The sequence below is a fragment of the Poecilia mexicana genome, unplaced genomic scaffold (genome assembly GCF_051168715.1).
Source record: "Poecilia mexicana isolate PSO_F unplaced genomic scaffold, ASM5116871v1 scaffold_11, whole genome shotgun sequence".
NCBI lineage: Eukaryota > Metazoa > Chordata > Actinopteri > Cyprinodontiformes > Poeciliidae > Poecilia > Poecilia mexicana.
The window spans coordinates 13,763,513-13,786,356 of NW_028263380.1; the positions used below are offsets into that span (position 1 = coordinate 13,763,513).

At 41.1% G+C, this 22,844-nt stretch overlaps 1 protein-coding gene across 2 annotated transcripts; it reads right to left on the reverse strand.

The window, feature by feature from the left end:
- Positions 1 to 3,923: 3,923 nt before the first annotated feature.
- On the reverse strand, positions 3,924 to 22,777 carry nup153 (nucleoporin 153). Of its 2 annotated transcripts, none has more exons than XM_014988496.2 (22): positions 22,625 to 22,777; positions 17,967 to 18,192; positions 17,594 to 17,869; positions 17,371 to 17,510; positions 15,983 to 16,111; positions 15,703 to 15,819; positions 15,522 to 15,572; positions 15,393 to 15,446; positions 14,418 to 14,561; positions 13,415 to 13,467; positions 13,095 to 13,191; positions 12,841 to 12,999; positions 12,654 to 12,752; positions 12,471 to 12,555; positions 12,265 to 12,366; positions 11,230 to 11,865; positions 10,949 to 11,128; positions 7,730 to 8,665; positions 6,830 to 7,249; positions 6,515 to 6,727; positions 6,215 to 6,398; positions 3,924 to 5,542 (listed from the first exon to the last, which is right to left on the reverse strand). In XM_014988496.2, the coding sequence occupies exons 1-22, from the start codon at positions 22,751 to 22,753 to the stop codon at positions 5,455 to 5,457; spliced, it is 4,518 nt and encodes a 1,505-aa protein (XP_014843982.2). In that variant the 5' UTR covers positions 22,754 to 22,777; the 3' UTR covers positions 3,924 to 5,454. The 2 variants fall into 2 exon arrangements, with proteins under 2 accessions (XP_014843982.2, XP_014843980.2); XM_014988494.2 differs by having other exon boundaries at positions 13,095 to 13,230.
- Positions 22,778 to 22,844: the final 67 nt, after the last annotated feature.

The window sequence follows — 22,844 nt, forward strand, 5'->3', positions numbered from 1 at the left end:
CATATATCCTCAAAAAGCAGTCTCTGATAATATTGCAAAGAAACATATTTTTAACTACATTTTAAATTAATTGGCACTCACAATATGGCGGCAACGTTGACGTACAACAAGACAATTTTTGTCTAATCCTATTGGTCGATGAGTGAAGTACATCCGGTTGATGATAGCGGAAGTGTTTACTCGGGAGACCACACGGATTTTAGCTACAAAATTCAGCAAATTATCCTAATTCGCGGTAAATTGTGCTGTTCTAGAAACACCTACCAACTTTTCGGTTGCTTTTACTGCTGGCATGTCGGAATAAGGTATGTGTGACGTAAATTTTAAAAGTTATTTGCCCATTTTGGTTTGTCGCGCTTTCGCTACATTAGGCCGTAATGGCTGCAAATGAATAGTATTTTGATGGAATACAATAGAAACCCCGATGTTTACACACTGCTTGTAAAAACTCTATTTCCCCGCCCCTGATTTATAAAAATGAAACAGTGATCGTCAAAACCTCATAAAAGAATCAGTTATGATCTGATTAAACCTTTGGTGGATTTAAATTTGCTTCGAAATCAACAAAAGAATAGTTTCTTTTGAGAAAATTAAACGTGATCAATTTGATAGAGGAGACTATATTTGATTTCAGTCGAACTGTACTGGATAAATATCCCAATTAAGGTCAGATAAGTTTTGAAATTATGCATCATAGTTGAAAAAGGTAATATTTTAACAGGGCCATGTTCTACTTTTTATGCTCCCATTAAATAATTATGATTGTTTATCATCACACACTGTCTAAAAAATATATTTTTTTCCCCATCCTTTGATGTTGGATCAAACTACTTCTTGTTTAGATCAGTTAGAATAAACACAATTATTTATTTATATTTTTATAGTACATGATTCCCACCACAAAACGCTCCTGCTGCACAGTCGGGATGGTTTTCTCAGGCTTTCAAGTTTGTCTTTATCCTTTCAAATGTAGAAAGGTTCAAATTTTGAATTAAAACTTCAATTTAGTTTCATCAGACCACAGGACATGTCTCCAAAAATTAAGAATTTTTCCCGAGTTCATTCAGAAACATTCATCTTTAGGACACAGAAAGATGAACCAGTCCGATTTAACTTCAGACAGTAAAAAACAAGGTCTATGTGTCTTTTTAATTAATGCATGCAAACTTCTGGTTTCAACTGTATTTGTATATAGTCATAGTAATCCTAGTGTACACAAACTTCTTGATTTAACAAAAAAAAAAAAAAAATCCTCTCATTATTCTTGCATCTTATAAATAGAAATAATTCTGGGTAAACTAACTCAAAGATTAAACATTTGATTTGATTTAATTTCAAAGAACGTGTTGCGGTGTATCCAATTAGATGTTTTTAGCTGCAAAACAGGATAAAGATGCTGATTTATAATTACATTTGCCCTCTATTCTCAGAAAGCTGCAATGGACGCATCACCTTTCTACGGCGTCCCGCCGATCGAAAGCGACGACAGCTGCCTCAGCGACAGCGTCAGCGACAGCGACGAGGACAGCGGAGCAACAGAACCAAGTGACGACAGCAGCGCCGACGAAGACCCTGACTGGACTGACGACGCCACGGCGTGCAGCAGCGCTGCTACCACAAGAAGGGTGTCAGCCGCCGCTTCGACGAAATGGCAGGAGGTCGTGTGGGACTCGGTTCAGCAACAGAGCTCTGCAAAGCACTATCCCGTCTGGCAGGGCACCCTTCCAGATGCGGATGAAATCAGAGAGCCCGTTCAGTACTTCCGAGACTTTTTCGACGCTGAGCTTTTGGAAACGATTTCGAAACAAAGTAATCTATATTGTGCACAAGAAAGTCCCAACAGTGCCCTTAAGTTGGACCCCAGCGAGCTGGAGCAGTTTATTGGCACTGTCATGTATATCAGTGTTATACACTTGCCAAGGCTACGAATGTACTGGTCCAACGATTGTCGAATACGGCAGGTGGCGGATGTGGTCTCCCGAGACCGATTTGAAGAAATTACAAAATTCCTTCATTTCAACGACAACAACAACATGGCGGCGAACAGCAGGGACAAGCTCTTCAAAATCAGGCCAATTGTTGATTCCCTTCTGCAAAAATTTCAGGCTATCCCTCAAGACCAAATGCTGTTCATTGGTGAACAAATTGTCCCTTTCAAAGGGAGATCCTCTCTAAAGCAATACATGCCCAAGAAGCCTCATCGATGGGGATATAAAATCTTCGTGCTTTGTGACACAAAAGGCCTGGTGCATTCGTTTGACATATTTACCGGCAGAACCGCTCCTGAACGCGGAGAACCCGACATTGGACCGACTGGAAACATCGTGCTGAAGCTCGCACAAGCCGTCCAGCGTGCCGACGATCACCTGCTCTATTTTGACCACTGGTTCTCCTCCTTGGATTTGCTCGCTGCTCTTGCGAAGAAGGGGATTCCAGCGCTTGGGACGGTGCAGCTGAACCAACTGCAAGGGTGCTGCTTCAGCACCAACTCCGACATGAAGAAAAAGGGAAGAGGGACGTTCGAAGAGAAAAAGGTCGTCTTCGACGGTGCAGAACTGAGGGCAGTCAAATGGTTTGACAGCAACGGGGTGATCATTGCCAGCAATTTCCCCGGTGCCCATTCTGTCTCCAGAGTGAAACGATGGGACAAAAAGTTGAAACACAACGTCTTTGTGACATGCCCGAGCATCATTAGTCTGTACCACAAGTTCTTAGGAGGCGTCCACGCGCTCAACGCGCAAATTGCGTCGTGTCGCATCCAGGTCAGGTCAAAGAAGTACTACCACAGGTTCTTTTTTCACTTTGTCGACATGGTGGTTGTGAACAGCTGGCTGTTGTATCAGCGGGACTGTGATTCTCTGGACGTTCCAAAAAAGGAGCGGAAGGACTTGCTTGCTTTCAGAACGTCGGTGGCGCAAGCGCTCTGCATGCAGTTCAATGAAAACTCCAGCGTAAAGAGGGAGCCGCCGTCGCCTGACGGGGAAAGAGAATTGCAAAAAAAGAAATTTCGAGGTCCAACTCGGGCGCTTCCAACCATGGAGGTCCGGTCGGACGCCGTGGGCCACTGGCCAATGACGGGCAGCGAGCGGCAGCGCTGCAAGTTCAATAAATGCAAGGGCCAGAGTGTCTACAAATGCTCGAAGTGCGGCATTCACCTGTGCCTCAACAAGCACAATAACTGCTTCATAGAATTTCACAAGTAACAATAGTTTCTTTCTGCAGATGAAGAGACGGTCAGACTGTCGCCTTCGACATTTTCTGCACGTGGTTTAATTACGACAGGTCATCCAGTTCCTGATGGGTTACAGATCACGATTCTTCCAGCACCATGTTTGACTGTATGAGGTCTTGTTTTTCCTGTTTTCATATTTTTTTTTTAGCAAAACCAGAAGAAATTTGTCAGATAAAAACTCAACAGCATTTGAAAATTTGTTCAATTATGCATTGCGACTAAATTTGTATCCGTTCTAATGATTGATCCAAATGGACCAGTACATTTGCTGTTTGGTGTCTGCTTAAAAACAAAATTAAGATTTCCCATAAAATGTGCAGTTGGTGGTTTTGAAAAGCTGCATAATATGAAAACAAATTAACAGTTAAGAGTGACTGATAACGTCAACCGTGTCTATATATGGCTATGGCAGCTGTTAAGTTGTATTTGATTGGAAATATTCAAAAATGATTAACCTCGTGGGCATCAGTTAGTGTTTGAGTAACCCCGCGACAATGGAGGTGCTTTCTGACAGGTTAGCATCACAGTGCGTAGTTGTAAAATGAGATGTTTTCCAATGTTTTTTTTTTAAATAAAAATCTAAAATGCGTCATGATTTTGAGCTCAATCAGCATTTCTCTTTCCATTTTGAAGAGAAGCTAACAAATCTTAAAAGGCTAGTACTGCAGAAAAAACTCCACACAACGCCACATTTATTTTGTATTTTTATTGATGTAATTATCCATGGTTTTAATTTTATCACTCATCCAGTAATAATCATGGCTTTAAAATAAACTGACGTCCCTATCATCCAAAGTCACCCTCCTCCATTTAAACACGCAATAGAAAAATATATACTTAATACTTTGTACAATACTGGTTTTGGTCCAAACAAAAGTGGATCAGAAAAGCCAATATACCTTTTACTCAAAAAGGTTCTCCAATTTGCATTTAAGCTCCTTTTAAATGGATTCGGGCAACTTTGAATATAGGAATTTTACATAATAAATTCTAAAGACAAAAATGCTGAATGCAGAGTCTGTAACACAAAATTCAACTTCACAGATTAAAAAAAATATCACTATTTACAGGCTTTTATAATATTCAAAGGCCAATTAAGAGAGAGAGAAAGAGAGAGAGGGTGAGGCAGACAGAGAGGTGTAAAGGGAAAGTTTCAGGAATCAGGAGGAGGAAGGGCGGGATCTCGAGAGACGAGAGGGCACAGAAAGCAGAGTCGTGGAGCGAACCAGAGCAAATCAAACATGTAACAAGAATTTTCAAACTACGCATTTACAAAGTCCTAAAGAAGCTGAATGAGGGCGCGCGCGCCTCCGGTCCGTCCTCCACAGTGCATGATGCATCTTCCCAGCTCCCAAACCCGGCCCTCCTTTCCTTCCTTCCTCCCCTGGGTTCGTTTTTCTTAAACATTCATTTTGCTCGTTCGCCAGCTGGCGACCCCAGGCGATAGCTCTGTCGTTCGGTTTTCATACGCACTTGGACACACATCCTCAGCATGTACACAGAAACCAAACACACCTCAAGTCTGTACATTAGAGAAGGAGAGAGAAAAGAGAAAAAAAAAAAACAACAGAAAAAACCCCCAAACACAAGCACTCTGCATACAAACACGCTCGTTCCTGTACATACAGCACACCGCACCGACTCCACAGCTACTTCCCAGTGATTCCTGTACAGGAGAAATCGAAACAGTTTGCTGGAGATTTACCACACGGCTCTCACTACACCTCTCCATTTCACAGCTCATAAACTGATCACCCATTCTAATTATTATGCGTACACTCATACCTTTTTTTTTTCTTTTTTTTTATATCAATTTTCAGTTTTTGCCTCTGTAATTTTATTACAAAAAAAGTCATGCCTAAAGTCTAGCAGACATTTGCCGATGTGTAAAATATAGATATTACTGCCCTGCTTTTTCTTTTTTTTAAATTTCAAACATGGGGTTGGGGGTCTTTGCTTGATTGTAGTCTAAGTCAGGGTAATAGTTCAGTCAGGAGTTGTTACTATGTGAAATCTGGAAAATCTGCACACACTTAATTCTCGACTGGATTTGAAAACCTTTCAGCAGCCAGTCGAGCGACCGAAATCCTCCAGAAACACGAAGCTGTGCTAAGCAACGCCAACGTCTGTCCAGATGAGAACCTTGAGAACCTTCGACCTTCTTCACCGGGGACACCGTCCTGTCTCAGTCAAGTCCACAGTCTTGTGAAGGTCGTAAAGGGCTACTTTCTGCGGCGCACCGCAGTTTTGATCTTGCGCCCAGCGATAGCTGACTGTCCGGCTGGGGAAGCGGTGAACGTCTTGGCTGACCTGCGAGAGGAAAGGACATCTCCGTGAGAAAGACGACAGTACGCGTCGCAGCTTACGTTCACATAAAACCCAAATAAATTTAAGTGAAAGTGTGCAGTGGTGGTGTGTGAAAACAGCAGAAAATGGAGCAGAAAACATGCAAACTGAGTCACTGCTGCAGCTGCTTGCAGATTCTCCACATTAAAGTTAAAGTTAAAGCATTTTCAAGGTAAGTTTTCCAACTTTTCCTGCACCAAAACTTTGGAGATAAAAAAAAACCAATACAAATGAACTAAAAAAAAGGCAGTGTTAATTTATTATTGCAAATAAAACTAAATGTTATGTTTTAACATAAAATTTATGTTCTGACTGCTCTGAAAAAGTGACTAATCTAACTTTTCTAGCATTTAGAAAATATAAATAATTGTATTAATTCTACCCAATAAAAAACAAGAAGTTTGGTTTGATTTCACTTCACACATTGAGGAAAATTTTTTTTGTTTTTTTTCATATTTAAATACTTGATTTGAACTGAAATAATAAAACGTCAGATTGCATTTTATTACCAGAATGTACAATCTGAATAACGAAGCACTTTCTGCAGAATTCAAGCACTCTGAACCTTGAAAGCAGAGCATCTAAATTGAAGCATTTTGAAATATGTCCTGTGTAGAATGATGAACAGCAGCCTACCCTATGTTAAATGCTGGCGTTTGTGTAAAGTTGAAACTGCCACCAGCTGCTCCTGACTGGGGTGCGATGGGGGGATTGGCGGAGGGGGTAGAAGGCGCTCCAGATCCAGCTCCAAACGTAAACACGCCTGAAGAGTTATTTGAGGGTCCAAAAGCACTGGCTCCTCCGAACTGAAAGCCTCCACCTGATTAAAAAAAAAAACACAGAATCAAAGATGTGATTTTAATCGTGCGATCCCCACCCAGAGGAAGAGAGTCGGTCTGCAGGTCGATGTGAACGAAAACCCAGAGGACGACTCACTTGGTGCGGAGTTGGTGCTGGAACCAAACACGGGTGTGGAGTTGTTCTGCTGTCCAAACGCGGGGGCAGCGTTGGGTTTGGTTCCAAAGGTTTGGGCAGGTGTGGCTGGGAAGGGGGATCCAAAACTTGATCCGAAAGGAGGGTTCTGGTTGGCGCCGAAACCTCCTGAAGGAGCTGAAGTGAACACAAACGGCGGCGGGGCTGCAGAAGGAGCTGGAAATAATAACAAAAAAATTAAAGAAAAGGTGAATATTTTACCACCGCCAACACTAATATTCAACAGCAGTTTTACAAGCTTTTATAACAAACGCAGACCTGATGAGGAAGCAGCAGGGGGTGCTGCTGCTGCTGCGGCTCCGAAGGTAAAAGAAGGAGCAGCGGGAGCAGAAGCAGCAGCGGCAGCAGCACTGTTGGTAGAAGCGCCAAAGATGAAGGGCTGAGCCGACGCCGGAGCCGCGTTCAGCGGAGCGCTCGACGGCGCCGCTGACTGGTTGTCGTGATTCTGTCCGAACATGAAGTTCTTAGAAGGGGGAGCGTCGCCGGTGGTGGAGGGAGCCTGGCCGAACACAAACGTGCTGGGGGCCGAGGAGGATGAAGACGAAGTTGCGGCCGGTGCGGAGCCGCTGCTGGCGGCGCCAAACATGGCGGCAGTCGGGGTGGCGGATGATGAGGTGGTGGCGCTGGGTGGGTTATTAGCCAGGAAAGAGAAGGCTGGTTTTGGAGCAGCAGTGGAATCTGTGCAGGGAGACACTGATACGGTCAGCAACAATGTAAACTCTTGAGTTAGTGTCACTTCCAATTTCTTCGTCAGAAATCTAGGTGCTCTGTGTCATAAACGGGACAATATGGCTAAAAAACGCATCACGATGGATCGGCCGATATCAATAATTACTGATTAGTTTTTTGTTTTCGATATAAAATAGGTTTGAATGACAGACGAATTAAGCTCTTAGAGTTAAATGGGAGCATTGTGATAAAAAAAAATGTAAAGGAAGATAAAAATGTAAGTTAATCTCAGTATGGAGGTTTCCAAACTGTTAAAATTCACCATTATACCTTTTAACTGTCCTAAAATGGTTCCAAGCGAGTCTCAGTCAGAAAATCACGAATATAACGACTTATAATCACAGAATTACTTTTTTTTTTTCCAGTAACAGACAATACAAACCAAACCATTCTGACAATTCGATATGAAAAAAAGCTAAATATTAATACCTGCAGCAGTTTGTCCAAAGCTGAAAGACGGCTTTGAGGCTTCTGAAGTCGACGTCTCACTTTTTTCTGCCTGTTTGCCAAACGTGAAAGCCGGCGGCGGCGGCTGATCTGTTGGCGCACTCGGCTTGCTGAAGGAGAAGCCGCCTCCCGAGGGAGCAGCTGCAGCAGCAGCTGCAGCAGCTTCCGGTTCCTTTTTCACAGCGCCAAAGAGAAAGGTCGACAGAGCCGCCTCCTTCTTCTCCTCTGGCTTTCCGAAGGCAAACGTTGGAGCCGCCGGCTCCTTACCTGCCTGTAAAGATCCGAATGCAGAGCTCACCTGCGGCGTGCCGGATGCCACATTTGGATCGCCTAGCCTCCCAAAAACAGACCCCTTAGCGGTGGCTGTGGTGGTGGATGTGGTGTCATTTGAGGATCCTGCTTTGTCACTATTTCCTTGTGAAGAAGTGAGAGGAGTCAAGGTAATAGAGGATGAAGACGTGGTGGCGGTTTCTGGCGTTTTATCCGCCGGTTTAGTCAGTCCAAACGTGAATCCGCTTTTAGAAGAAGAGTTACTTTCTGTGCTGGATGACCCACTTCCAAAAGCTACTTCGCTGCTGCCTCCAAACTTCAACCCAGCGCCCACCGCCGGCTGGTCCGACTTGTCATCGTTGGAAGCGGCTCCGAATCTGAAGCCCTCAGAGGGGCCACCGAATTTAAACCCTGAAGAGGCAGTAGTGTCTTTAGAGGATGACTCCGAGGAGGAGCCTCCGAAGGAGGCGCCAAATTTGAAACCACCTGACGACGACGAAGACGAGTCTGTAGTTCCAAACTTGAAACCTCCGGATCCGGCTGTGCTGTCCGACGTGCCGAACTTAAAACCCCCAGGATTAGAGGTAGAAGAGCCAAAAGTGGAGGTCCCAGAAGCTCCAGTAGCGGAGGAGCCAAAAGACCCAAAGGCTGAGGAGAAACGGAGAATAATGTCAGGTTTAGGATATTCTACGTCCACAAGGCGTCTTGAAAAATTAAAAAAACCTCAAAGTGAACAGTTACTATTAGGGCTTGACAACAAATTTATTTTTATTTATTTAGTTTATTTTTTTCAATTATACTGTATTCATAGCATAACAAGAATATAGTCGTAGCAATACAACAATAAAGTCGAAATAATGCAAAAGTAAAGCTTTAATATCACCAGAATAAAGTTGTAATATCAGGAGAATGAAGTACAACAAATCAAAAAATTTAAATGAGGAATGTTGATAATCTTGTGATGTTATATTCTGCTATAAGGAAATACTCAAATTATTATCAGTAGCAGGACTTTGAAGCATTTGTACAAACAGCAGTTTATTTGGAAGAAAGAATCAGAGATTTTAGCTCATTAAGATGATTTTCTCGCAATTTTAGGGCCATCTGATAAAATTGTGCTGTATTCTGCTAATATTCTTGTAACTAAAGCTTTCTAGATGCCCAATAATAATCCTAATAATTACTAATAATCCGTCGTACAACTCGGGGATGATTGGAATAAAATCTACTTTTTGAAAATATTTTTTGTGGAAGTGGAATAAACTGACAGCAAAATTTAATTCATTTTTAGCCTTTTGACTAAAAAGTCATTTAGTTTTAGCCATAATTTAGTTTTCAGAATTGTTTTAGTCTAGTTTTGGTCGACTAAGTATAATGAAATTTTATATAACTGAATATGCAATCCATTTAGTCAACAAAATATTATATGTAAATTATAAATCATTTTTAATCAATTCACTTGAATTAATCATCTTTTCTTTTCTTTTTCAAAAATAAACACCAAACATGTAACAGCCTATTAAAAATGAGACTGACTAATACTGATGCATCAGTGATCATCTAAACTCAACATGCAAGACAAACCACAATAACGAATCATAACATAACGTTTCACCATATCAGAACCAGGAGATGATTTTGGAACATCAGTGATTCTGATGTTCTGGGCTTCTGAGCTCTGTGTGTCTGCAGTGTTGCTTTCCTGCCTGATTTCACTCATTTTCAAACTTTCCTTGTATTCATCCTCACTGATGCTGTGCAGTCAGGGACGTGCGTCTTCCTACTCACGTCTGTATTTTTGCTACGGTTTTCGCTTCCAGGATGTGGCGAGATTCCGGCTGGACAATTAAAAAAGACGCAGCCAACAAGAGCGGCACCATGTGCGTTGTCTGTCTCTAGGCAACCGTGACAACAACAACTGCAGTGAGCAACTGTCTGTAGCGAGTCCCCCTGGCATTTCCCATGCTTCAGCTACCTCTGTGTATTACAAGCCTGGCGGGCCACCAGGCTTTACTTGTGACCCCACCAGACTAAGTGTTGTTTATTTATTTTTACATTTGCCTTTTCTAAGACTTTATAGTTGCTGTTTGGGTTTGATTTATGTTTTTCAAATTTCCTGTCAACTTTAAACATTTTTTTAAATTAAAAACAAGACAGGTCGCTGGATGACTGTCCCAGCGCCCCTACCACTGGGCTTAGCAGGTTTTTTTGGGGGGGAAAACCCTGAGTTACGTTTCAAGATGACCTTTTAGGCCACCCTAACCTCTTCTTTGAAGAGGTTAGGGTGGGTCTACGGGTTGAACAAAACATCTTCATTAATTTATTTTTGCACAAAATCAATCTTAGATAACGAGATTTCAGTCTGGTCAGATCTGATTGTCTTCTGGACACCATAAAACATTTAGTTAGTGCCTGTGTGTGTCAGAAATTATGTGGAATTTCATAGATGAACCGCATCACTGATAAGCTTCAGCTTTTCACTCACAGATTACAAACACAGTGGGCAGAAATATCTTACATTTTGGATTTCTGGCAAACCGCTCACTAACATTTTCACCTATTGTCTCGTCAATAACAACTCTCAGACATCTTGTCATATTTTGTCCCCATGTTTTTTTTTTTTTTGTCATCGTCACGAAAAAAGGGGCGTCAACAAAATAATGTTCTTGTCATCGTTGCCAACGCTGCACTAAGATGGTGTTTGTGAACACGGTTCTCAAGTAAGAAAACACATTTCACCGACTGCATATCCTGTCAGAACAAAACCTCTGTAGACGTCTCTATTTGGTAAATAACCAATTTCTACATGTTTTTGTTTCTACGTGTATGAACCAAATGAATGAGAGGGGCTGAGTGTACATTGTGTGCAGCATTAGCTTCGTGTGACTTTTTAGATATTAAACATTCAACGATAAAACATCTTGCCTTTACCTTTGGGTTCCACTGTAGCTCCTGGTTTGGTTGTCTGACAAGCAACACATTTAACATCAGCAGCTTTGTTCTGAACCATGCAGGTGTCACATTCCCATGATCCTTCTGGTTTCTTGAACTGCTCTAACAGAGCAAACGTTGGGGCACTGCTGGCTGCTGAAGATACAGCTGCCGAAGCTCCTGTTGGTTGGTTTAAATAGAAACACTGCTTATCAAAACAGCCCAATGCCAAGAGAAAGATAAATGCACGAGAAGCACGACAGTCATGCTGTGACTAGTACCTGGTTTAGAAGCCATGCAGGCCACACACTTTGTGTCCTCAGCCTTGTTTTGTACCAAACATGTTTCACAATCCCACGCACCCTCTGGTTTTTTGAACTTGTCTCCAAACCCACTGATCCCTGTGGAAACTGGGTCTGAGGGTGTGGATGCAGTCTTAGCAGCTGAGAAGTTGGGGGGGAAAGTGAGCGACGGTTTGAGTCCAGTCCCGGGTTTGGCTGTTTCGCAGGCAACACACTTCACTGCGTCGGGTTTGTTCGAGACCAGACACGTGTCGCACTCCCAGGTTCCTGCAGGCTTGGAGAAGATCGGGCTGAATCCTGTCGTCGTGGAGGCAGAGGCGGTGCTTGTGCTGCTGCTCTGGGCAGGAGTTTTTTTGCTCTCCGCCGATTTTGGTGAGGAGTTCGGCTTTGGGGCCCGACAGCAAACGCACTTTACTTCCGATTGCTTGTTCTCAACCAGACACACGTCACAGCTCCAGCCCGCCGAGGTACCGGACAGTCCACCAAACCCTGATGGCGAAGGTAGCGAAGAGGAGAAGCTTGTGCCAGGCGAAGGAGTGGTTGTGGGTTGGGCAGGTGGCTGCTGGGAGGCGGTGTTGGTGCCAGGAGAGTTTTGAACAACAGGAGAAGCAAAACCTGGAAGGAATAATAATAAAACTTTAAAAATTAACCACCAGGTGAGTTTCTCATTAAAGCATGTATCTATTTAAAATAAATACGCAATTAATTGATGTTTCCCCTCACTTGTTTCTTCTACAAAATCAGATGTTTCAAAATGATGGGGAAAAAACCTCTTCAGAAAGCTTTTATTTCAATCATTCCTTCTGTGAGGTGACCTGAATTCGACATTGAATTCGTTGTCAGACAAGATGCTTGGCTGAGCTAACATCACTCTGAACTATGGAAACCCAAGAAGCGCATTAGAGAAAGAAAATCCGGATTTTCCCAAAACTTCATCTTCAAAATCAGAAAATCTGATTACTCAATAAGATCGAATTATCATCGAGTTTTATAAATAAGTGAACAAATTCCCACCAGGTGACTTGAGAAGATCCAGTACGCTGCCCTGCTTCAAGGTCTTGGCCGGTTTGAAAGGTCCTTCAAATTCCTCTGTGCTCTTGCTTGCTATAGGTTTCACTGTGAAACAGGAAAACACGCCAGATGGCTCACCTCGTTTTATGATTTTTAATGACACTCCAACTTATAAAAATGCCTCAGAAAGACGAGGAAAAGCTCCTTACCAGCTGTTGCTGTGGGCGCCGTCAGCTTTCCGTTTGACATGGACGGCGCCAGCTTTACTACAGGTGCACTGAAGGTGAAACCAACCTACAAAGAAAGAGAAAATGTATACGTGCTTACATCACCCCTACACAGGCAAGAGTAGAAACGTATGAAACGGCATCTAAAGAGATGAAATAACTCACAGCAGGGGAGTAAGAAGGTGGGCTGGCTGCAGTTGCCTTGACAATAGGAGAGGAAAATGTGAAAGGTGCACAGGGCGGTGTGGAGGCCTTTGGTGGATCCTGCGGGCAGAAAACACAACATGACTGTTTTCTGCAACACTTCCAAGGATCAGCACAGCAGAAGGAGGCGGCGGACGCAAAAACCAACCTTGTTTGTGAGCGTCTCCTTCGCAGGGGTAGTGGATGTGAAGCTGGGGGCGGAGCTGACAGAGGTGGCAGGTGGTAAAGATGGAGAGAAGCTGAACGTAGGCAAAGATGATTTGTTGATTGGTAGTGAAATGCTTGGAAGGACCGGTGCTTCAGCCACCTGCAGACAGAAAGCAAACATTCATAAATGTGTAAACAGAACCTGAATTCACAGCCCCGGATAATAAAACACCATTTTTTAAATTACTAATTAACCTCATCTTCTTCAGTGTGTTTGGAGGAAGGTCGTGCTGTGGTCCTTTCTCTCCTGATTTTGCCCCCTCCAGAGCTCAGGCTGCTGGCTGCAGGGGTGCTGGACAGAGGGTAGACCGGGTCACTGAAACTCCTTGTGCTTGACGGCAGATAAAACATAATTTATGTTAAACATACAGTGACATAGATGTCTGTTATTAGAAATGCTGTGATTTGAATAAGCAACTGTAATACATTTTGTATGAGGAAAAACTACATAATTGCAGCTTGATATTTATTGACCTAAATGTGTTTTTGTTTTTTTTTTATCATTCTGCGTTTACCTTTGAGATGGACCTGGGGTTGCTTCAGGTAGCTGTGGTGATTGTCTTGTGGGCTAAAGGGAAGAAAAGATGAGCAAAGTCTGTTTCAAAAGACTGCATGTCATGTCCAGGGTTTCAAAACAATCGTTACACGAAAACAACACAGGAAGGAAAGAAGAGGAACAAAGAAGGACACAAGAAAGGGAAGACAAAAGTAAATACGGGAGATGCAAGAAAGGAGGATAAATTGAAACGAGGTGAGAATAAAAAGAGAGAAAAGGTAGGAAGGAAGACGATGGACAGATACATTTAAAAAAAAGGTTAGAGTTTATGGAGCAATCTTGACAGAGAGATAAAACAATCTAAATCTCTTTCTGTATTTAAAAGAAATTTTAAAATTATTATGACGAATCATTACAGTATTGAATAAGCCGATGTTTTGTTATGTATTTGAAATATGTCAGTAATAGTGTTCTGAGTTAAATACATTTTTTATGTGAAAAGGGGGCAGATAGTTTATACTTCTTACTGCTCCTTGATTTCCTTTAGTTGTTACATGAACTGTTCATATTTATTATTTCTTATAGCTTTCAGTCAAAACGCTAAAAGAAAGCTATAAGATAAGTAAGGTATGAAATAAGGAAGTAAAATAGGAGATGAGGGAAAAAGGGCAAATGAAAGGGCAAAATACACAAAGGAAAGATGAGTGAAAAAAGGACAAACGGAAAAAGGAAGACAAAAACGAGGATAGGATTTACTCAATAAAGGAAGGAGTGAATGACAAAACAAGGAGGGTAGAATCTACACAATTTAAGAAGGAAGCAAAGAAGGAAGGACACGTTCAGAAAATGGGATAGGGGATAAAATCTGGGAATATACATATTTCTCCATGTCTTTTTTCAATACTTATCCAGATCACAAAAACACGGAGATCAAATTTCCTATTTTCCCTGCCTGTTGTTCTATTGTGACAGAATTTACGTTCTGTTGAAGTTCAACAACATCGCTCTGAGCCATAATGTACCGTCTTTTCCCTTGGCGTCCTGTCCAGGGCTCGGGTGAGTCCTCCAGGCGTCAAAGTCGGCCTGAAAGACACGGATCGATTTCCTGAAACAGAAGCTGGAGCTGGAACCACGAGTTTCTGCACTGGAGGGAGGTTTGAGTCCATCTGGGGAAAAGGCAGCAGAACACAGAGGAGATAAATAACCAAACCGTGAGCCAGAAGCGCCTTCTCTGATCTGTATTCAATATGGCACAGACCTAAACGTTTAATAAAAACAATTTATAGCACCGCAATGAAGCTATTCAACTCTGCTTTAGCATAATCCCATCTGGCAAGGTTAATTTACCTCGGCATACATTATCTAATTCATGAGCGAGAAGTTTCACTCAGATTTATGACGATCAGGATGTAATTTAAGGAAGCTATTCCTGAGCAAATGAGTTTACCTTCAAGCTAATTAAGGAGCGAGTGTCAAGTTTACTTAATATAACCTCGATTAATTCAGGAAAAAGTGTCATTGCTGCCATAATTTACAAAAGAGGGGAAGACTACCAACCTATGGTTGGGATGAGCCTTGAGAGCTTCAGTAAAACATTGTTTCATCCTTCAAATACAATAACAGCTGTGACAGCTGGGAATGCTGGACGGAAAGCAAACCGAACCAGGCACCGATGCATTAGACCAGCTCACAAACGTCTACACACACAGTAGACTACACTTGGTGAAGAACAGCTGGATGGAGGCGTGTTCATGGCTGTTTGGGGCTCCAACAGGCAGCGGCAGACAATAATCGCCTGTTTATAAGCGTTAGCTAAAAGGCTAAATGTTACCGATTGGATTAAACCGCTCGTGGACACGCAGTTTTTCCCCAGTCAGAAAACAATCGGCTAACTTCATGTCTCCATTAATTCCTTTGTAGTTACTCTGTCATTTATTTATTGCAACATAACTTTCATATTAGTGGATCACAAATTAAAATACATAAATTTAACTAACCCGTTTCTTCTTCGCCTGGTGACGGGGACCGTCTTGGTTTAAGACGTCCATCGACTGTAATGAGAGTTAAAATACATCAAAAAGTGACTCTGAACAGACGATTCATGATATAATGAGCTGGAGACTTACTGGAGAACGAGTGGGCGAGCCTGCTGTGGGTGCTGGGATTCTCTTTGCATCCTGTTGATGGGGGAAAAATAAACACATTTTTATTACTTCAGATGATTAAAGTCTGTCATCAAGTACAACCGCTACGAAAATAGATATTTGTAAATCTAAATTTGGCCTCGAAGCATCTGTGTGTACTCACAGCCAGTGGGCTCGACATGCGCTCCAAAGACTGCAGGATGCGCCTGGCGGTGGCGCTGGTCACGCCGCAGGGCTGAGCGCCGGCGGGCTTGGCCTTGATCTGTCTTCTCACTGGCGCCTACGAATCAAATGGGCCGCTTTAAATCTCTAATCCAAGTTCAATCACAAGTTAATCCTGAACAGCTAGGACGCCATACGTATAATGAATATGATTGAGCTCTGATGAGACGCCACTCATCCGTTTTTAAAAGTAAACACTGGCACCAGCTTTAAAAGATCACCTGATAAGGAGTGCCAGGACGACCGCGGGAGCTCCTGACTGCAGCTGCTCCTCCGTACGTGGTTTTCCCAGGGTAGAAAGGTGAATCTCCGAGCTGGCTAGAGTTCAGCAGTGTGCTGTTTAACGTCGACTAAAAGGAGAGATTGAATAAAACATAAGAGTTGTGGCGGAAACCTTTACATTTTTAATTTTTTAATCTGGAGTCGTTTTGGTAACAAAACAACCAAATTTAACTGCAAACAAATCCAACACTGTATTAAAAAAATCGGTTTTCGATATGGTTGATTATGAAACTATATCGATGTAACAGGATTACAAATCATCACTAAAGAGCAACTTTGCCATATAAACATTCAAAAGCTATTATTATCCCATAAACTTCATCGCATTTTGTCAAAATGTCACAAATTCATTACCAGCAGTGCATTATAAGCCTGGAGGGCCACCAGGCTTTACTTGTGCCCCCACCAGGCTTAGCATTGCTCTTTTTTTTTTTTTTTAAATGTTTGCATTTTTGAAGACTTTATAGGTGGTGTTCAGATATTAATCTTCCAATAACACATAATTATCAAGTGATATTTTCAAATTTCCTGTCAACTTTAAACATTTTTTAACTCAAAAACACGACGAGCCGCTGGATGAATGACTGCCAATTGCATAACCACCGGGACTAGATGGTTTTCTGGGGAAACCCTGCAAATTGGGCGTGGTCTATCATAATCACTCATAACCATACATTACATCTACAGCAACAATCCTTTATGGTTATGTCTTTACTAGCCTTTACCCATTCCTCTTCACAAAAATGCTGGAAGTCAGACTTAATGGAGAACATTTCTGAATGTTAAACTTCATTTGTTACATTTTCAGTCGGTGCGGTTCACTTTCACTCTGCACTGTCAAACCATCCAAACCCTCCGAAAAACCTGTTTACCTCCTGGCCTGTGGTGGCGCTGCACCAAGAAACACTGAAGGAAACGACATGAAAACCTCTGAAGAAGACATGAATAGGCCTGGATGATGAATTGTCCCAGAAGTTAAGGCAATAAATGATAATATTGTTGTTTTGAGACCATTTTCAGGTATTACAAAGGTGATAAGATCAATAAACTTTGAATTCTAATGAACTGGTGTTGAAATTTCTAAATATCCTCAGGTTTGCGTGTGTGTGGTTGGTGGTTTGTGTCATCTAGTGTTGGACTAGTGATCTGTCCAGGGTTTACCTGGCCTCCAGAGGTAGTAAAACTGTATATATCAATGATTTTTCTGTACATATGTGGTTGAAACAATGATCAGATTCTCCTTATATTTACATTGATATTTTATGTAATATATAAAATGCTTTTAGGTCAACTTCCTCGATCCAAAGCCAGGATGTAGATCGCTTACATTGGAGGAGTTTCCAAACACAGACAGGTTGAAAGAAGGCTTTTTGAGACTGGACTGAGACTGCTGAGGTCCAGAGTGTGTCCTGTCCATTTCTGGGGACCAAAGCTGAGGAAGTGATGCGGTTTTTGAAGTTGGGACATCTGAAAAACGAAACATAGCCTGAGGATTATCTTGAGATTCACAGAGATGTTTCTAAAAAGTCCCTAAATATTCCGAGTCCTACCCTTGTCGGATGCACGGGAGGAGAACCCACTCGTGGTGGAGATGTTATCGTCTTCGTGTTGCGAGAGGCTGTCCTTGATTTCTTTGACCAAAGAGAAGCCTGTGGAGAAGGGGCCTGGGGCTGAAGAAGTGGAGGGTGGAGAGAAGAGGCTGCTGGAGGCCCCCATTGTAGGGGAGGAAGCATCCAGCGAGGTAAAGTGGAGGTGAGAACGACTCAGCGGAGGCCGAGAAAGCACATACTCCTGAAAGTTCAGGGATGCTCGGCTGGTCGAGGGTTCTGCAAAGGAAGCAGAAACCATAAATGAGCTTTAAAATAAATAATAACCTTTCCAGACAAAATTAATGTAATGTAGGAGACTAGAACAGCCCCTTGCCTGTATTACTGGTGCTTGGCTCTGGGGAGTCGCGCCCATCAATGGGAGGAGGTCCCTCTTCATTACCATTAGGAGGAGTAGGAGGAGGAGGTGATGGTTGACAGTTCTGCTCCGTCCCTTGTCCTGTCTGTCCTGCAGGAGTGTCTCCATTCTTGAAGTATTTCTGCAGCCAGGAAGGAACGATGCTCTTCACCGTGTCCGTCACTCGACTGATGAGGCCCGACTGCTACAAGAAGAAACATGACAGGAAAATACTCTTAAAAACTCATTTAATTGTTGAAAAGGAAAAAAAAAAAAAAACTGGCAAGATTAAAAGTTCTAACGTTTAATGGATTAATCAGATGGGTTTTTTTTAAGGTGCAGAGGAAAAACTTAAAAGTATTACCTCTGGTATATTACTCATGCCTTTAATAAAATAATCACTTAATATTGTATGCTTTTATGAATTCACAATGCAAACTCCAATCTTTTAAATTTGACTTTCAGCTTCTAACATTTCGAATAGGCAAAATTACTGATGCCTATAAGTCAGATCTTAGGTCTGCAATAAATGCCCAGATTAATCATTCTAAATAATGTTCTTCTTTATAATTTTTGATTTGCAAAAAACTGCATTTCTTATTAATCTAAAGTCCCCCATTTGCAAAGAGGCCCCATTTAACAATCATTGTGCAAAACAAACCAAAAAAAATCTCAGTAAGACGAAAACTGGGTCAGGCTCTGTGTCAGTTCCCCTGTTCCCAAAAAACCCTGAAGTATTGAGACTGATCTGCACAACACTGAGACACACTTCTGGATTAACTGATCATTAGTCAACACTTCAATCTGGTGCAAATCTAAAAGTAGCATTTCCAACATTAAGACATTCAGGCACTGGGCTGGTAAGCAAAATACACAAGACAACATTTTTTTCCACTGAATGAGACACATTTGGAGAAGTGAAGGCAACACTACAGGACAAATACAACCAGAAATGAAGTGTATCCCATCAGAAGAATACTAATTATGTATCTGAGAGCTAAGCTTTCTAAAATATTCAGCAGCTTTGTCTAGTCATTCAGGCTGAAGCCCAAACTGCAGAAATACTTTGGCTTCTTTCTGTAGCTCCTATTAGAGATGAGCCGGTGTGAGAATGCCATAGATGGAAAAAAAACATCCATGCCTAATATGCAAAACTGCATTAAAGAGCTAAGAGACATATAACATGGTGATCACTTATTTAAGACAGATAAGCAACTAAAAACTGCTACTAAAAGTGTGCATCACATTGATTATTGCAGATGCATTACCGTGAAAAACGTAGGTGGAATCAGCAGCATGTGAGGGAGGGGCAGTGCAGCGTTACGCTAAGCTTCAAACATTCAGAGAAAACTCTGGTAGTTTTCCAGCATCACATTTAAAAGATTTTAAACTACACGAGCGACACGACGGAAAACTTTAATAGCTCTGAAATGGAAACTTAGTAAAACCTCTATATAAACCTGTAGTAAACAAGTCATAACCAGCTGCTAGTCGTGTGCAGGATCCTTCACTTTTCTTGAAGGGAAGCATTTAATGAGCCGTCATAGATGCCCAGCGCATCTCGTTATGCAGTTATTACACACATAGAAGGTTTTAGCACTTGATAAGAACCACATGAGCCTCTTCCTCCATGCTTATCTATGACGTACACCTGTGGGTTCTGAACTTCCCACATTATGAAAATCACACATCTTTAACTGGTCAAGTGCAACTAGTTTGAAATATGTGGAAAACATCATTATGGGATGTTTTTCACAGTGGGCAGGGAAATATATGTGTACTGTTGGTAAATATAGCCATAGCAACAATGTTAATATTGGATTTCGATATTGGTGCATCTCTCTTTTTTATAAATGTTTTGTGGCTTATCTTTTATGCAGCCACATAACAACATGTTCAAACAAAAATGTAATGTTTCAACCAAAGATGACGCCATTTGGAAACTGGAACAACGATTTAGGATGTCTCAATAGGCCTGTCACAATAAAAAAAAAAATTAATCGCATGACAAATGAAAAGAAAGTCAATAATTTTCATTTACTTGATTTATCATTTTTCTCTTTTTACCAAAAACTGAATAAGAGTCTTCAATCTGGTGTTTTAGTCTCAACTGTCCCTTTTTTGAAAGGTAATTTGGTTTACAGAGACTTCATAACTCATTTTATTTGTTGTTGTCTTTATTTATTTTGGATATTCCAGATGTCTTCCAGTTCCAGTGTTTAAACGTTCATTAGAATTTAAAGTTTATCAATCTTTGAGAATGTATTCTTGCACTTTTATGCCATTGTTACTTTTTATTACCTGAAAATGCCCCAAAAAACAATGTGGACATTGTTTATGTTATTGTTTGTCGCAATAAGTTCTGGGACAATTTATCGTCCAGCAAAATGTGTTATCGTGACAGGCCTAAAATTGTCTGTCTCAACGACAATTTTATAATTTCAGCTTTTGTCTTGATGCAAATATTTCATGCACTTCAGTACATTTTCAAGTTCAATACCTCAATGTTAATTTTAGACACATTTAAAACATGCAAACTTTATTAGGGAAACCAAAAACCAGTGTTAAACATAGTGAGCAAAAGGAAGAGTAAATAACAGCAGGTAAGGTTTTTCACTATCTGGTAACAGAATAAGAAAAAAAAAACTGATGAATAAAAAGCAGAACAGTGAGAGAAGTTTGTTAATACATGAATATGATCCAACAGACAGAACTGAAAACTCCTGACGACGCAAACTAAGCTTTTCACACATTTCAATTTCTAAAAATACCAGCTGTTGACTTTCAGTTTCTGATCAGAAAATTTAAAAAAAAAAACCTGACCGGTGAGCACACACACACACACACACACACACACACACACACGATAGCATCAACACTCTCATCTAGATGTTGTAACAGAGTGAAGAAGGTTCAGATTTCTATCAAGCACAATTGTTTTAGATTTAATGTCTATAAGTGAATCTTTCTCTTGATCTGGAAGATTTCCACATCTGTTTATTGCTAAGTATCATTAAAATCACTGTTTTATGACTTGAGACAGACATGACTATTGTAAACAGGATGTTAATGAATGAAGGGTAATGAGTGCAGTTTTAACAAATAGCAGGTATGTTACTATCTGTGAGCCGCAGCTTCTGTTTGTGTCTCAAATTTAATTTATACTACTGGCTGCATAATCTCCCCATAAAATTTTATTTACCACTGATAGGTGCAATTACAGGATATTTGATCACTTTGTAAACACTCAGAATTTAATTTGTCATTGTTTTTTTCCCCATTTCTAGTAATGACAGAACCAAGAATTTATTGTTGAAGTTTTAATGGGACAAAAAAAAAATGCTTGAGTCACCAAAAGATGAAAATATTTTTTAATCATTCAAATCATTTAGTTTATGTTTTAAAGTGTCTGTATACCAGATTTCATCTGATGTGAAATCTGGTGATGTGCTTTTGTTTCAAGATGGAATCTTTTGATGACAACAATTTGTACAGTAACAAATCAAATGTCATTTATAAATGTTTCTTTGGGTTTTCACTGGAATACACATTTTATTTTTAATTAAGTACTTTGGTTACGTCTTTTCATTCATGTCAATCTTTCAAATTATCCAGAATTTAATCTGTTAAAATGCTATTACAGATGCTGATAATATTGTTTTAATCAAATTTCAAGCGATGTCAAATATTTTTGACAACTCTGAAATATGTTTAGATTATTAACACTTAATGAAAAGATGACTACTGACTTATGTGCACATTCTTTAACGAGTTACAATAGCACATATTTAGTGGACTATTGTGACATCACATAGAACTTGATAAATAAAAGTAGGTTGTCCAATATTCATAAGGCAGGGCAGGGTTTTCGAACCGACAACCCGGCAAAACATTTGGAAATTTTCTGCCTTTCATTAAATAGGTATATTCTGCAATTACAATTGCCAACATCACGAATTACCCACGAAATGACTGCGGTGTCTGGGCGCCAATTGATCCGGGAGACAAACATGTGGGTCCCCAATCAGCCAGAGCTTTCTCTGCGCAATTAAACTGGCTGAGGTTTGGCTAACAGATGCTAATGTCCGAAATATTTTCGCACTCTTTGTACAAAGCATATGTATTGAAAATCATTGCGCCTGGTCACAGGTAAGTATTATGACCAGCGACACAGTTTTGTCAGATGTTAAGGCTACATTAAAAAGAACCAAATATAACAATGCGGCGTTCATAGGTGCTAACTCAAGTTAGCTGTATAGGCTAATACTTCAGATTCCACTTCCTTGCTTTATCCAAACTTCGTAAACAATTGTAAAGTTAAACACCGATTTGGGGTAATTTCCCTCAACATGTCATGCGTGACGTATATTAGTAAAATTAACAAATGCAATGTTTAACTTGTCAAAGCGACACAGTCCCGTGGTTTGACCTGTCAGCGCCTGCTGCTGCTGCTAACCTCAAGCTAGTTCGTTAGCATTTCCTAAACGTGCTAGCAGCGCGTGGAGGCCATGAGCGCTAACAGCAGGCCATAAAATGTCTCCAAGAAAACAATAACACATCCCGAAGAACGGTGGCAACGCGATTACTGCGATGTACTTCACATGGGTATCTTACTTGAGAACTTTTATTTAATTTACCTGTTTACTCTTGGCGTAAGGTTTAGAAGCGATGTGATATCTCCTGCTTCTGATTTTCCCTCCACCCGTGGCCGCCATGGCTCTTTCGTCTGACTGTCTATCGATGTTTCGGCGCCGGATAGCTGTCATCCAGGACAGCGGCCACCTGCAGGGGAATTGTGGGAAATGAAGTGCCTTAACCTAACAAAGGATTTCCATATTTGCCTCACCACAACTGGGT